Genomic DNA, 15,754 nt, shown 5'->3' with positions numbered 1-15,754 from the left:
AAAATAATAAAAATAAAGACAGGAAGTAATTTAATAGTCGTGCACGTCTTAAACACTTTGAAATACAAATCGTCTTTCTCCTCGCTGTACTCGTCTTCTCAGCATTGGTCTTTTGAAAAAAAAATTTTTAAAATCAATGAAACATTTATAGAATTTATGGTTAGTAGTCATCTCCACCCACAACAAAAACCATGCTTATTATTTTTTTTTTTTTTTGTATTATTAACAATTGCTCCTTGTAGATAAAAAAATCACATTGTCAGATTTATTTTTCTTGTCGGCAAATCACCGTCCTACATGCATCATTATTAAACATAATCATTTAAATACATTACCGGATGTCAAGCTAAAGACAAGTATGTTAACATTTATTATTTTTTCCCATATACCCATTTATTTGCATCATGATATTGCAAAGTTAAATTAAATTTTTACCATTGATTTTAAATTTATTTTGCAAAAATTGTTTTTTTTTTTTCGCATAATCTCATTTAAAAAAATTTTAATTTATAAAATTAATATAATAATTTTTATTCATATATATGAGAAAGTAATTTTATTTTTATTTTAAATCAGCTCATTTAGCTTGTAACGTGAATATCTGACATATGAAATTCGATAAGTTGAAATGATGTTATTAATATACAAGAAGTGTTCATAAAAACCATGGTGAAATTTGATCTTGAAAATCACTCGATGAATTTCTGCATATATATTTACAAGCTCATCATTTTGTCCCAGATATATTGAAGAAAAAAAATTTATATAAAGTAATAAAATGAGAAAAAAAAAATAAAAAAGACATGATAATCACAAATCCATGTTGATCTTCATGGGATTAAGTATGACGATACATGAGATTTAAAATAATAAAAAAAAGGTATATATATTTTTTATTCTTTTCTCACGCATCGTTTATAACATGGAATTCAAAATTTATTTGTATTTTTTTGAGATATTAAATTTTTAAATCTGTTTAAATCCTTTTGTATACGAGTGTATCTAATTCTTTACTGTGTGAGTTTTTAACTTTTATATTGTATCCTGTTCATTTGATAGATGAGATTACAATAAAAAGAGAAAAAAAAAATTCAAAAAAAGAGTCATGATGAATATTTGAATTGTGTTTTTTATAAATAACAATTTTGTCGAGTTTTAAATTTTCTTTTGTGTCATCCAGTCAGGTTGAAATATATTTTTTTTTTTTTTTGATATTATCAAGATAAACTAACAATAATAATCAAATTTTAATACCGTTATATTGAACGGTTTTTTAATCATTTTTTTTTCAAGGTCAATAACGTGAATATAATAAATTGCAATGTCTAAAAATAATAATGATAATCATGAACAAGTAGGAAAAAAAAATTAATTATCAAAATGTATATTTTAAAATGTCAAGATTAAATATGAAATTTTGAATGAAATAAAAATTATTTTATAAAATTGTAGAATATATTTTTTTAATAACAAATAATTAGTGGTCAATAAAAGTATCAATGAGTAATTAAATAACCGGTTTAGTTATAAAATATATTTAAGTATAATTTGTGATAATATATTTGAAAGATAAAAATAAAATTTTGCATATGAGTAAATTGAAATTGTGGATGGGTGGTCTGGGTTTTTTTTTATTTTTTTTTTTGTTTTATTTTGATGGAAACAATTGTGTTTGAATAATTAGCCTTGATTTAAATCAATGTATATTTTGCAAGATGATTTTTTAAACAAAAGAAATTTACTTGTCTGCAAATGTGTTACCAGTGAGATTTGAATCTTGACGATGCATACGATTTATCGGATGGTGGTACACATCAGAAAACAAGTATTTAGTTGGTATAATGTTACTCAATATACATTTACTTTTTATAAAAGAATAAATAAAAAAAAAACTAATTGAAATGATTATTTTCAAGTGAGCCAATAATAATTGTGGTAAATTAAAAAAAAATGTATATACAAAAATTTATTATGAGAGGAAAATAAGTTATTGAAAAAATTAATTGTTAATAAAACAATTGGTAAATTGAAAAAAATTCAAATGATGATTGTTGAAAAATATTTTTAATTTTGAAGACATGAAAAATTTATAAATTATATAAAATATAATTATAAATTATTTTTAGAATAAAAATAATTATAATTAAATTTCAAAAATTTCAGGATAATTGTATTTAGGTGGTGTTTTAATTATAGAAGCATATTTTCATGAAATTTATGCTTAGAAATATTTTTTTTTTGAAATGAGATAAATTGTCAAATTATACAATTTTTTCTCTTTGTTAAAAATGACAAAAAAAAAATAAAAATAATTGAAATTAATTTATGCAACTTTTAGGATAACAATATTTAGATATTGTTTAAATAATAGAAGAATAATTTCATGAAAATTTTATTTAGAAATATTTTTTTTAACAAATCTAGCCTATAGCAAAAAATACCAAATTTAAAATTTTGTCTGCAAGTCACAATAAACTATAAAATTGAAAAAAAAATAAAAATAATTAAAATTAATTTTCAAAACTTCGAGGATAATTATATTTTGATATTTTTCAAATAATAGAATCATAATTTCATGAAAATTTTAATTACTTATTCAAAAAATCAATTTAAAAATTACACAAAAAAAAAAAAAATGTAAAAATAATAATAAATCATTTTGTCTTTTAAAATTACATAAGATTATTCAGGGAAAATTTATATTTCAGGTAATTTTATCAAATATATATTGCAATATAATTTTTTGTTAATATGCATTACTGTATATTTTTATGAGGCTGTATTGAACCGGTCTTTGTCGAGGGTCAAGTGTGAGGACATGCTCAACCATCAACAAAATCATTTCTTTCATAATACCAAGATTCAACATTTACCTGACACGTCTCTCCATTCAAATAAGAAAAAAAACCTCCCCAAAAATAAGAAAAAAAATAAAATAAAAATCATAATTCATAAATTCAACAATTTGTCTATAAAAATCATCAAATACATATTTTTTTAAAATTTTTTTTCAGTGTGTGTTAAGCGGGTCACAGAATGACGATTTAATAATACGGGCTTATAAATATAAAAGTTGAGAATACACATGCACATTGAAAATATTGTAAAAGACTACTTTCACCAAATGGTGTTGAATAAATATATAAGCGGGTAAGTCAAGAAGCTTCTCGTGATTTTAAGTTTAATTATCACATTCGTTGCCAACCAGCAGCAGCAGCAGAAGTTGTTGCAACAGCAACACCAGCAGCACCAGTGGCATCAGTGACTCGTTGATATTATTATTGATGGTGTATATATGCACAATGCACATTATATATAAATTCATTCTACTTTTCTCATCGTCACATTCAATGCTTTTAAAAATTATATTCAGCCAAGCCAAACAAACTTAACGATTTCTAATTTTTGAATTTTTATTTATCGAAGTTAATATTTTCTGAAAGATAAACTTGTGCCAAAGAAAAAAAAACAAGTTGTCTATATCAGCAAAAATTCGATGAAAATTTTGGCAATATTATTTTCTATCCCTCACACCCCCTCGACCACCCAACCCTCCTATTATATATGAAAATTTTTTGTCTGTAAAGTTTTATTTAAAATTGCCAAATTAATTTTTAAACTTTTTCAATTAATTTATATTGTATGTATGAATTTTTATAAATTAATATTAGAAATTTTTATTATTTAAAATAATATTTATTATGTGAATGTGGAGATTGAATTTATTTGATATTAATCTTGTGAAATATAAAAATTCAAAAGAGAAAATAATTATTACGAGCAAGCTTGTTTACCGGAAATTTTTATAAAATCAAAAATATGTATTTATATTCTTCCGTTATAGTTGTAAAAAAAAAAAATTTACATATTTGCAAATTAATTGAAGGAAAGAACAAAAGGAATAATGAAATATTATAGTTTTTTTTTTTTGTTAATGTTTAACGAGTTCACGCTTCCTTCGAGATTAAATATTTTTTTTTTTATAATGAAAAAAAAATATGGATAAAATGTTTTTATGTGTGAGATTTTGAATTTTCAAACCGTGAAAATAAAATTCGTGAACCTTAAAAACCAGCTGGTTTGAACCACCACACACCACACTTTTTGAAAAAAAAATTTAATTATATTTTCAATATGACTTTGTATAAAATAAATTTAAAAAATATTTTTTCCATTTCCAAAAACAAATCCAATTTTTAAAAATTTAATTTATTTTTTTAAATAATATTTTATTAAAGTTTATTTTAACAGTTGAAAAATAGTCTCGTTTGTACATTTGCCGCAATTTTTTTTTTTTATTATTTTCAATTCCTTGGCAAAGTCATGGAAAAAAAATAAGAAAATAAAAAAATCAAATAAAACGGTTCTTCTTTGATAAATTGTTGAGATTTTTGTACTTGAAGAAAATAAGAATTCCCAGAAGATAGAATAGAAAATAATAATAAAAAAAATATTGCAATAATAGTATATTAGTATTAAAAAAATAAATAAATAATAAGGATTGATATTTTTGATTGACGATGTAGAAAAGTTTAACAACAACAACAACATTTTCTTGTGCATAGAAAAAAAAAAAGGGACTTAACAATTTTCATAATACCTATTATACTATCATGATGATGATGATGATCATGTCGTCATCATCATGATAGTTTTGTGTTAGCCACTTTGTCTTGGATATATATTATGCTCACACATAAAAGTGAGTATATCTTATGTATTAGCTGGTATAGTCATGCAGTCTATTCCGGGTTTACTAAGAACAATCCCGGATCCACCCAGCTTGGTTATATTAATACCATAAGACTTCAAACATACATTGTATAAATTTTACAAATAACAAAAATTAACAACACATGAATTTAATCATGTGATGACAACAAAAATCCCCAATTACATATGTTTACAATAATCACAAATTATTATTAACAAAATTATTTTTCTCTAGAAATTTATATACAAATGATTCAAATTTAAATTGAATAATTGTTCAATTAAAAATAAAATCTTAAACAATATATTATTAATATTAATCAAACAATTTTTAAACATTCGAATGGCTTCGATGATTTTTAAATTAAAAATAAATTCTTAAACAATATTTTTACTATTAATTAAATAATTTTTAAACCTTGGAAATTATTTAAATTATAAATATTAAAGAGTAATTTCGAATTTTTAATTTAAATTTTTATGTTATTTAAAAATTTCAATTAATTTTTGTATTTTTCTAATTGAAATTATATTTTTATAAAAGTTAAAAAAATAAATTACTCATTGGTTATAAAATAAATGGCCAGACATATATTCAAACTCGATTTCAATCGAAAAATACAAGAAATAATTCGATAAAAAAAAAAAAACCACATCCCATATCCGATTGATATAATAAAAAAAAAAAAAATTAAAAAACCAATAAATGCCATCTTTGTGTTGAACAATTTCTAAGAAGATCATTCGAAGATATAAATGTGTGTCTATGTGAATGGGTGTTGTTTGCAAAGATTGCATATATGAAGGTTTTTCTATAAAAAAAAAAAATTCATGAAAAATAAAAAAGGAGTTGATTCCCGTTACATCAGAGCCAAAGAGCAAAAGCAAAAGGCAAAAGTATATAGTAAAAGGAAGAAGAGAAATAAGAACAAAAAGATATCTCAAACAGCTGCACCATCATCAGAGTGTCAATGGCGATTTAAGGCCTGCGGCATTGGACAATAAAAAAAAAATAAATAAATAAACCGCGTGCGAGTTAAAGAGAGTGCAGACAAGTTTAATATATATATATTTTTCGAAAGGTTTAAAAGCCGCGGTAGTAGACAGTAAGTCTGGCCAGAATTTTGTAGAATTGTATAATTTTTTTGCCAAAGAGATATTTTCATTTGGCACAACAATAAAAATTTGTGTAAGCAATCAATAAAAAAAAAAAAAAACAAGCCTTTTTTGTCATGAAAAATATTTTCTTTGTCAACAAAAAAAAAGAGTTGATAAAAGTGATAATAGAGCGTGAATTTGGCTGACTGAAAATTGTATGAAGAAAAAAAATATGCGACAAAAAAAAAATAATAACGAGAAAGGACCACCTAAAAGAGTCCCAAAAAAAATGCAGTGAAAAATAAATAAGAAAGTGATATGAGAAAAAGATATAAAAAAAAAATTAAATAAATAAAAAAAAAAAAAAATTAAATAGCGGGTACAGTGAAGGTGAGTTGTGATGCATGAGTCGTAATCGTAAATGCAGTTCACAATGTTCTGATGGAGGACGCCGACCTGTCTGCCAAGCTTTCCAGGCGCGGTTATTTTATTTTTATTATTTTTCTACTGACTTCCCTCTTATCCTCAAAGCAAACAGAAAAAAAAATAAATAAGCCACAAGTATTTTAAAACAATTCCAACCAAACGTAATTACAAATGAATTTTGATTGTTTAAAAAAAATGAAAATAATATGTAATTTTTTTTTTGAGCTAAATGACATTATGGATTGGTTGATGCTGCAGTTATTTATCACACACTGGTGTGTATGAAGCTGAATGAGGGTTATCGTATTTAAGATAAATAGCGACACAGATGTCCAATTAGAAAACCAAGGATGCCAGAAGACATTGCAACAGCAACCAGCGCCAATAGCAATCAACTATGTTGAATAAGATGATCCATTAATATCACCATTCACCAGGAATATATACTTAAAGTAAAATCTCATTTACTTTATCGATTCACTATATCGATTTGTAATTTATGTCGTTACCAGAAGCAACTAAGTAAAAGCTGTATGATCAGGATTGTATCATGTATTATCATCGTCATCATCATCATCATCATCAACTGTTTTAATATTTTAAAATAAAATCACATATGGAATATTCAAATGGAAATTGGAATATCCACCTGCATCAATAATCAGTATGTTTCATGTTCACAAACCAGAACAAAATCATTGTTATTATTCATTGAATAAATTGACATCAATGACGACACGAATTTACTCACATAGTCACATTCAGACAATTTACAATACAATCAAAAAGACAATGAATATATTTGTGAAATTGTCATTTTCCGGATTCATATGTACGCATCAACAATTACATATTGTATATGGTAATAGATAAATAGATCTTAAAATTTATAAAACGTATTTACAAAAAAAATTATGTCTATTCATTGTTGCTTTTTTAATTTTTTAAAAATTTATTTTAATAAACATCAAGGCCATCAACTGGAATTTCATCAATATTATTTAACAAAAAAAAAAAAAAAATGCCAACTCGTTTGTGAAAGTATTTATATTTTTTTAAATTAATTTTTATATTTTTTTTTTTTTATTAAAAAAAAATTTTATTAATTATTATTTTATGTGTATCACGAACTGTTGTTTGAGAAAAAAAAATATTAAAACACAAATGTACAGAGTACTGTAATTGTGAATTTAAAAAAAAAAAAAAAAAGTAACAATGAGGATTGAAATAAATTGCCGCATTGATAAGAATCATGGATTTTTATTTTTTATTCAGGTATATAATAAAGGGCGTAGACCAATTGAATTCCACCTAGACAATGAATTTTATAACGACTATTGTTTAAATAAAAAGAAATAATAATTGTTTGTTATTGTATGTTATTTAATGAAATTATAAAATAATAATTTTAATGATATATTTAATGTATTTTAAAGAGGCTTTAATTAAACTGATGGATTCAAGTTGAATAATATTTAACTCAAGTGGTACTGGTGATGGTGGTGGTGGTGTTGGTGGTGTTTATATATATTTGATGATGATAATATAGTTATCTTTGTGTGGCATTCAAGTTGAGTATATATTTAGAAAATGATAGTAGGGTTTAGTCATTACCATAATTAGCCAAGGGTCTTGCAGCAGCCAAGTGCATTCATATACTAATTTCAATCTTAATATTTTATACGTTATATCTATCATGAAAATGTTGTTGTTGGTGTTGTTATTGTTGTTTTTTTTGTTGTTAAATGAAGATTGTAAGACGTTAGTTCATGGGGTCATTTTCTTTGGAGAAATATCAAAATAATCCAGAGAAAATCTCAATGAAAAACAACAAAAATTATTTATAAATTTTATCAATTGTTAAAAATAATTTCTAATAAAGATAAATATTAAAAAATATATTTTTTTAAACCACAAATCATTATGATAAATATAAAAAATACTTTCAAAAAATTATTACAATTTTAAATTAATAAAAATTCATAAAAAAAAAAACTTTCTTTCAATAAATAAAAAAAAACAATAAAAAAGCCAAATAAATTCAAGATAATTAAATAAAAAGTCTAATGAATATATAGAAAATAAAATAAATAAAAAAATAATTTTTTTTTTTTTAATTTAACAATGTGTCCTAATTTTAATTTGAAAAAGTTGTTATCCAATTAGTCATCGTCGTGTGTTGAATACTCAAAAAGTTGAGGTGTAATTTAAAAAAAAATTTTTTTATTCAAGTTTTTTAGTTATAAAAGAAGAATTGAATACAAGTAGAATTTTTAGCTGTGTTTATACTCAAGTGATAGGCTTGATAATGAAGACAAAAGTTTTCAAGAACATCTTGAAAAAAAAATATGAAAAGTTAGGGAGGATTTAATGGTAGACTAGGTCAGTGGTTGCAGTGTCTGACAACGCGACAAATAAAACTAAGGCTTCTGTTATTTTTTTAAAAGAAAAAACAATAATATATCATAAATAAAATATAAAAGTAGAAACTCATTAGATTGTGTCGCGTTGTATTTAGAATTTTTTTAAGCGTATCGGAATAATAACTTGCATCAGGTATCTCACGATGTTGATGATGTTGATGAGGGAAGTGGTGGAGGTGGTGTACACTGCTCGTCGTCGTCATGCTCACTAAATAAATTCTCAATATTATAACGTAATTATAAAATATATAACGGTTAACTTGGGGTTTATATTTTCAACCGGAAGATATCATAAAATATATCAAAAATTATTAAAGAAATAAAAAAAAAATTCAATTTTAATTTCAAAATAATTAGCATTGTTTTTCTCAAAAATAAAATACTAATAATTTTGTAAATTTAATTTTAAATGTTTTTAATTAATCAAAATGATAATATTTTAAAATTAATATTAATAATTATTATTATCAAAAATAAGTGCATTATTTTTAGAATAATTCATCATAGTCATATAAAATTTTAAAAATTTATTATGAAATATTATTGCTGCTCCAAAAAAATAATAATCATAAGCTTTAAAATTTTTTTTTTTTTATATAACGTTCAAGATATATTTTAAATGTAAATTTATATTCTAGACAAAAAATTCGATAGGTATCTTTGCTATATATAAAGATAAAAATTGTCAAACTTTTTTCATTTTTTTTTTCAGCATTTTATCGATTTGGACCTGCACAAAGTACTGACCTAAATTTTTGCATACACGTATATTAAATTTGAATATATATTTTCGTATATTTTAAGGGATTTTTTTCAAAAAAAAAAAAAAAAAGGATGATTATTCTGATGATGATAATGATGACGATGCCCCGAGGGCAAAGAACCAACGCATGAGGAAACATGCGGTTCTAAAAGATACGCTTCGTTTGGCTTCTTCAACTACACTCGAGTGCATTTCAACAAAAAAAAAAAGGAAAAATACAAACCAACATTTTACAAAACAACACTATTTTTCCCTTTCAACCGTATCTTTTCTTACCAACTCTTGTGTATACGAATATTACACTGATTAAGATAAAATATAATTTTTTTAAAAATACAAAAATTTAAATGTACATATTATTTTTGTTTTTTTTTATCTCAACAAGAGTTATAATAAATCACTTGAAATGTCCACTTAAAAAAAACAAAAAACTCAAAATAATAATAATAAAATTATCAAGTAATTTAAATGTAAATATTTTTGCAAAATAAATAAAAAAAAAATAATTTAAATCATGTTGAAAGATTTATATAAAATAATATAAATTTACAGGTTGATTAGATCTTTGAAATGGCATGATCAGTAATTCAAATATTTTTTATTAAATTTAATATTCAAGAAAATCATTTAAATTACAAGACTATGAATATCATGATTTTAATTTGAAATAATTAATCAAAGCACAACAAGAATATTCATGAATTAATTACTAAAAACTTTTGAAACTTTAAATTTAAAAAAAAAAAATAAAGTTTGTCTGCTTTGAGGTAAAAATAAACAACTTAAAAATATCATAAAAAATTCATTTAAAGTTTTATTATTTTGCGAGTATTTAAGTACTTTTTTTAATCATCAAAAAAATTAATTTATTATTGTATTTGAATTTTTTTTCTAACGACGAGTTTCATCAAAAGAAACTTGATAATTTCGAGGCCGAAAAAAGATGATAAAATCAAGTTGACAAAAAAATAAATAAATGCAAGATTTGCATGAATGAGTGGCAAACGATAAACTCGGTTAGAAGGTACCAGCTAAACATAGATGCCAAAAAAAAAAAAAAATATATTCTCAGATCCTTACCGACATGAATAAATAAAATTTGAAAAAATAAAAAATGTTTGTCTAAACTTTGAGATACTAAATATGTCTATAAATAAAATGACATTTATTGGCAAAAATAAAATTTGTTTAAATAATAAATAAAACATTAATTAATGAAAAAAAAATTTTTTTAATAATAAATAATAATAATAATTACTCCATTGTTGTAAATTAATTTTCAAAAAAAAAATTTCTACGCAAAGTTTTAGCTGTATTTATTTATAAATTAATTAATCAATAATTATTTTTCATTATTAATAGTTAATTATAAACAAACTATTAATAGACAAAGTTGTTGTATTTTTTTTTTTTTTTTATTAGAACATTCTAGATGAATTAATAATAAAAAAAAAAAAAACAAAATAATTAAATTTTTTTTTTCTTTGATAATTAATTGTTGACATTGTTTAAATTAATTAATTAATCAATTGTTATTACCTTTTTGAGGGCTTCCAACGTCGTTTCAAAACTCCAAGCATTGTCAAACAAAATTAATTATTTTTTTTTTTAATTAAATTAGACACTTATTAATTTTATAAAAAAAAAAAAAAAAACACAATTGACTTTTTCACTTTAAGCAGAATGTTTTGGTTATATTGTTTAAATAATTTTTTTTTGTTGCTAAAATAGACTGGTCCAAGTTGAATTATTTAATAATTTTTTTTTTTCAAAGATTCAATGGGCCACTGGGTTGGAGTGGCATTGATCCTTGTGAGCCACCTCTCGACCCAATCCCACCTTCGTCAAACAACAATAACTCATTCTTCACCTTCTTCACTGAGAAATGTCAAAATCGATTTTCTATTTATCCTAATATTCTACGAATTTTTTTTTTCACTAACAGACAATAATTAGCTCGCAAAAAAATAAATAATTCAACAAATATTTGTTGGTTGTTTTGTATATTTTTTTTTCTATTTTTAATTTTCACTATTTTTATTATTAATTGATTTAATTTGTCATGATAATTTTGGGGTTATGAGTAGAAAATAATATGACGTATAAACGAGGAAAATTAATTTATATTGTTGTTTTTAGCTTGTTAAATAAATAATATTAATTATCAAGTTTGATTAATATGTCAATGAGCTATGTGTACACTTTGATAAAAATTTATTTGTACTTTGTCAGTGCACTGGCTGGTTGTCGAGCACAAACTGACAAATTTTATAATAAAAAAGACGAAGATGGCAACACACACACATACACATGCATACAACATGAGGTTCTTCGTTTGGTTCCGGCTGGTTCAACTCACTCACTTTTTCAGTAACGTAACTTGATATTGTGTTACCCTGATTTTTATGTAACATTTAAAATTCAATTAATTAATTAATACAAATTAATAATTATCAATAAAAATTAATAGAAATTATTTTTTTTTTCAATTAATAAACATATTTTTCTATAAAAAAATAAAATCTTTTATTAAATTTTTAATAATAACATTATTTTTTTTTCTTTAATTATTTATTTATTAAATTGTAACTTATTAAAAATATAGAAAATAAATTATTTAAATTGTTGATTAATTTTTTGTTTGATGATTTTTGTTTCTGTTTTATTTAAACCAATTTTTTATTTTTTTTTTTTTTTGTAATTAATTTTATAGTCTTTTTAAAAACTTTCTAAATTCCTATTCAATATATATTTCTTATCTATATCGTTAGTTTCTATAATATTTTTTTATTTTGCATTTCATTATTATTATATTTTTTTATTTTATTTTGGTAATATAAATTGAAATATTGTTTGAGAGAAAAATCTGAAAAATTAATGTAAAGATTTGAAAAATTGAAAAGAGTTAAAAATTACATTGTGTTTTTTTCCAAGATTTCTTTTTTTTACTATTATTTCGTATTTTTTTTCATTTCTTTAAATTACTTGTACTTGTTATTTGTACTTTTCTCTCATGATGTGTACAATTTTTTTGTGTGTGGTTATTTCATTGTTCTTTTTGAAAGAATGAACGCGAGAAAATGCACTCTACTCTACTTAGTGTCTTGTCTGAGAAGATGAAATAATAAAAGAAAATAAATTTACAAAATCTAGTTCATTGTTGAATTTTTTTTTTGTTTTTCTTATATTTAAAAAATAGATGAGAGGCATCAGGGACCTGGCCAATTCGACACTTGGTTGCGTACGCGCAGCAAAAATACTCTCAAGTCTCAATCGATTTTTATTTAACCCAAATAATAATAATAAATATTATTATTATTAACAATAAACAAACAATGAGACAGAAAAAAATATAGTCAATTTTACAAAAAAAACTAAGTCAACAACAATTATTATTGTTTATTAAATTAAAAATTATAAATTTTTAAAAACAAAAATTTAAAGGTACTACTATTTTACTTTTCATGTGTCACTATTATTTATTTATTTATTAAATATAACTATTAGTTAAATTTTTTTAATCCCCATTTTCTAGTCAACTGTAATTGTTGACGAAAAAACCGGCCCAAGTTTATTTACATAAATATTTATTACAAATTATATTATCAATTTTTATTACAGATAGTAAAACGTTACGATAAATAATTGTGTCGCATGATAGAAAATAAATGATCAAACCTTATTTTCTTATTTTTATTATTGCTTAATAATTCATATATAGGTATGAAAATTAAATAGAGATTATATCTTTGTCATTTAAAATTTTTTTCTTAAAATTTAAAATAAATTTACTACTTGTCAGTTATCAATAACTTTTTTATTTTTTAAATAAAAATAAATTCAGTATATTATATTTGACTCTGATATAAATTTTAATTGAAAATAATTTTGAATTTTTTTTTATTAATCTAGCATTATATACCATTTTATTCATCAAATTCGCTGAATTGTTAAATATGCCGATTCATATTTTTTTTTATCACACTCGAATGAAACACCTATACACAAAGGTATTTTTCGATTGCTTGAGATTTCTCTTGCTTTTTTGATAAATTCAACAGTTACACTTGTGTCCATAACATAAAACCGTTCCAGCTTTGGTGAATTTTTAAGAACTTTCATGGCTAAATCATCAGTAATTTTATTGCTGAGTGTAAAACTTAATGTTTTCAGATTTTTAAGCAACTTGATCGATGACGAATCAATAACGTCATTAGAGCTATTAAAACCAAGAGCCATTAAATTCATCTTTGAAATTGTTACCATACCAACATTAGTTATATCACTCCAATCCAGAAAAAACACTTTCAATCGCTTCAAGTTATTCGCAATAGTATACACACCATCATCGGTAATAAGCAATCCGTCCAAAAATAATCTCTTGATATTTCGGAGCTGAATCGTCTCAACTAAGGACAAGTAAACATCATGAATAGTATATACTGACATCTTATCATGCAAATATTTTTCAAGATCTTGGGTAGGTATTATACCACTAATATCAACTCTTTTCAGGGCCTTAAACTCACGAATCACACAAATAGTTTCTTTTGAAAATTCACAGGGGACACGCACTTTTTTTGTCCAATTTAACAGAACCAGATCAGTCAATGTATCAGCAACGTTTCTTAATGAATAGATTAAATTAAGAGGTATAAATTTCTCTTTAAAATCTTGAAATATAATTGCTAATACTTTAAGCTTACATAGACGTGAAAATGCATTATTTAATATCACGCGGTCAATATAGAAAAATCTCAATCGAAGTTCCACAAGGTTTGGACAATATTCATTAATAACTGGCACTATGTTACAATGACGATAGGCTGTCAAGTCTAACTGTGTTATGTAATGACCACATTTAGATAACAGTGATTTAAAAAAATTTAATTGTTCATCGAGTGTTGGATATTTCTTTAAGCAAGTTGGTTTTTTATAAAATTTCCAATAAGTTAGTTCAAGTTTTTTGACATTACTCCAAGAATAATCAAGGGCTCTTTTCCATTTTTGACATACTAAAAAATAAATATATATTAATTATCATAAGTAAGTCAATTTTTTAATTTATTTATTGATAATGTAGTTATCACGTACCCAATGCAATTTTTGGTCTTTCACATGCTGGCACATACATGAATATTTCAGCTAGACAATCATCATTAAGATGGTCAATTATTATATTTTTGGCGCATAAATGATCATGATCCTGATAGTATATCTAAAAACAAAATAATTAATATTTATAATTAACAACACTAAATTTAATAATTAATCAACAAGCATTTTTTTACTGCAATTGTATACTTTCAACTAACCTCATTTTTTTTTTCGCTAAAGTAAATTTCACTTTTAAATTTATATTTTTTTACAAAATTTTTTTCCAGCTCTAATTTACGTTTTTTTCTAAACTCTTCCATATTTTATGAAATTAAAATAGAATATTCACTATAATTAAGTTTTAGTTGAATTAAAAAGCAATAAAAAACAATAAACAGTAAACATTCATCCCACGTGTTTGTTTCAGTTGATTGATGTCAGCTGATGTCAATATATTTTTTTATATCGTTTTTCTAAGCTTCTTGTGACTGTCGAAAAATATCGAACCGGTAATGTAGATATTTTAAAATTTAAATAATCATAAAGTTTAATGACTTCAAAAAAATATATAAACTTAATTTACTTATTTATTGTTTATAAAATTTATTAAATATATTATTATAAATAAAAGTTTTAAAAAATAAAAAATTTAAAGGTGAAAAGTTTTTTTTTCAATAATTTGGAAAAAAAAAATATAAACAATGATATATTTAAATAATGAGAAAAAAAATTAAATATATTAACGAGTTAAAAAAATTAAAATACAGTTTTATTCAATTGTTTTTTTTTTTTTTTTTTGATAAATAATATTAGAAAAAAGTTTGAAATTTTTTTTTTTTCTTATTTAATAATAAAATTGTTTCTATTAAAATTTTTAATAGTTGTCAATTATAATTTATTAGTTATAAATAATTATTAATATGTAATAATATAGAGTATTGTTTGTTTTTCTGTTCTTTAAATTAATATAGACGATGAGTTTTGTTTAGAGAATATCTCGTGGTGGCGTAATTGGTAACGTGTCAGATCGGTTTTTAAATTGCCGAATTGAAGGACGGTGGAGTTTTTAGTTTTTAAAAAAAACTAAAAAAAAACTAAAAAAAAAACTAAAAAAAACTAAACGATTATCTGAAGTTCTTGGTTCAAATCCAAGTCGCGGGATTATATTTTTTATTTTTTGACTCACTCATTAAAAATTTATCAAAAATATATATAAAAAATTGATCTCTATAGT

The 15,754-nt window shown here is 22.8% G+C and overlaps 1 protein-coding gene across 3 annotated transcripts in view; it reads right to left on the bottom strand.

The window, feature by feature from the left end:
- LOC122858743 (probable serine/threonine-protein kinase DDB_G0282963) overlaps positions 1–11,683 on the bottom strand; it is a 53,225-nt gene extending 41,542 nt beyond the window's left edge. For all 3 annotated transcript variants that reach the window (XM_044161849.1, XM_044161852.1, XM_044161851.1), the window contains exon 1: positions 10,963–11,683. In XM_044161849.1, coding sequence (XP_044017784.1) covers positions 10,963–11,003 — 41 coding nt within the window. In that variant the 5' untranslated portion in view covers positions 11,004–11,683. The remainder of the gene's footprint in view (positions 1–10,962) is intronic.
- Between the last annotated feature and the right edge of the window lie 4,071 nt (positions 11,684–15,754).

Source organism: Aphidius gifuensis, linkage group LG6 (assembly GCF_014905175.1).
Source record: "Aphidius gifuensis isolate YNYX2018 linkage group LG6, ASM1490517v1, whole genome shotgun sequence".
Classification (NCBI taxonomy): domain Eukaryota; kingdom Metazoa; phylum Arthropoda; class Insecta; order Hymenoptera; family Braconidae; genus Aphidius; species Aphidius gifuensis.
Note: the sequence above shows the minus strand (reverse complement) of the source record. Positions and strands in the feature narration are given on the sequence as shown.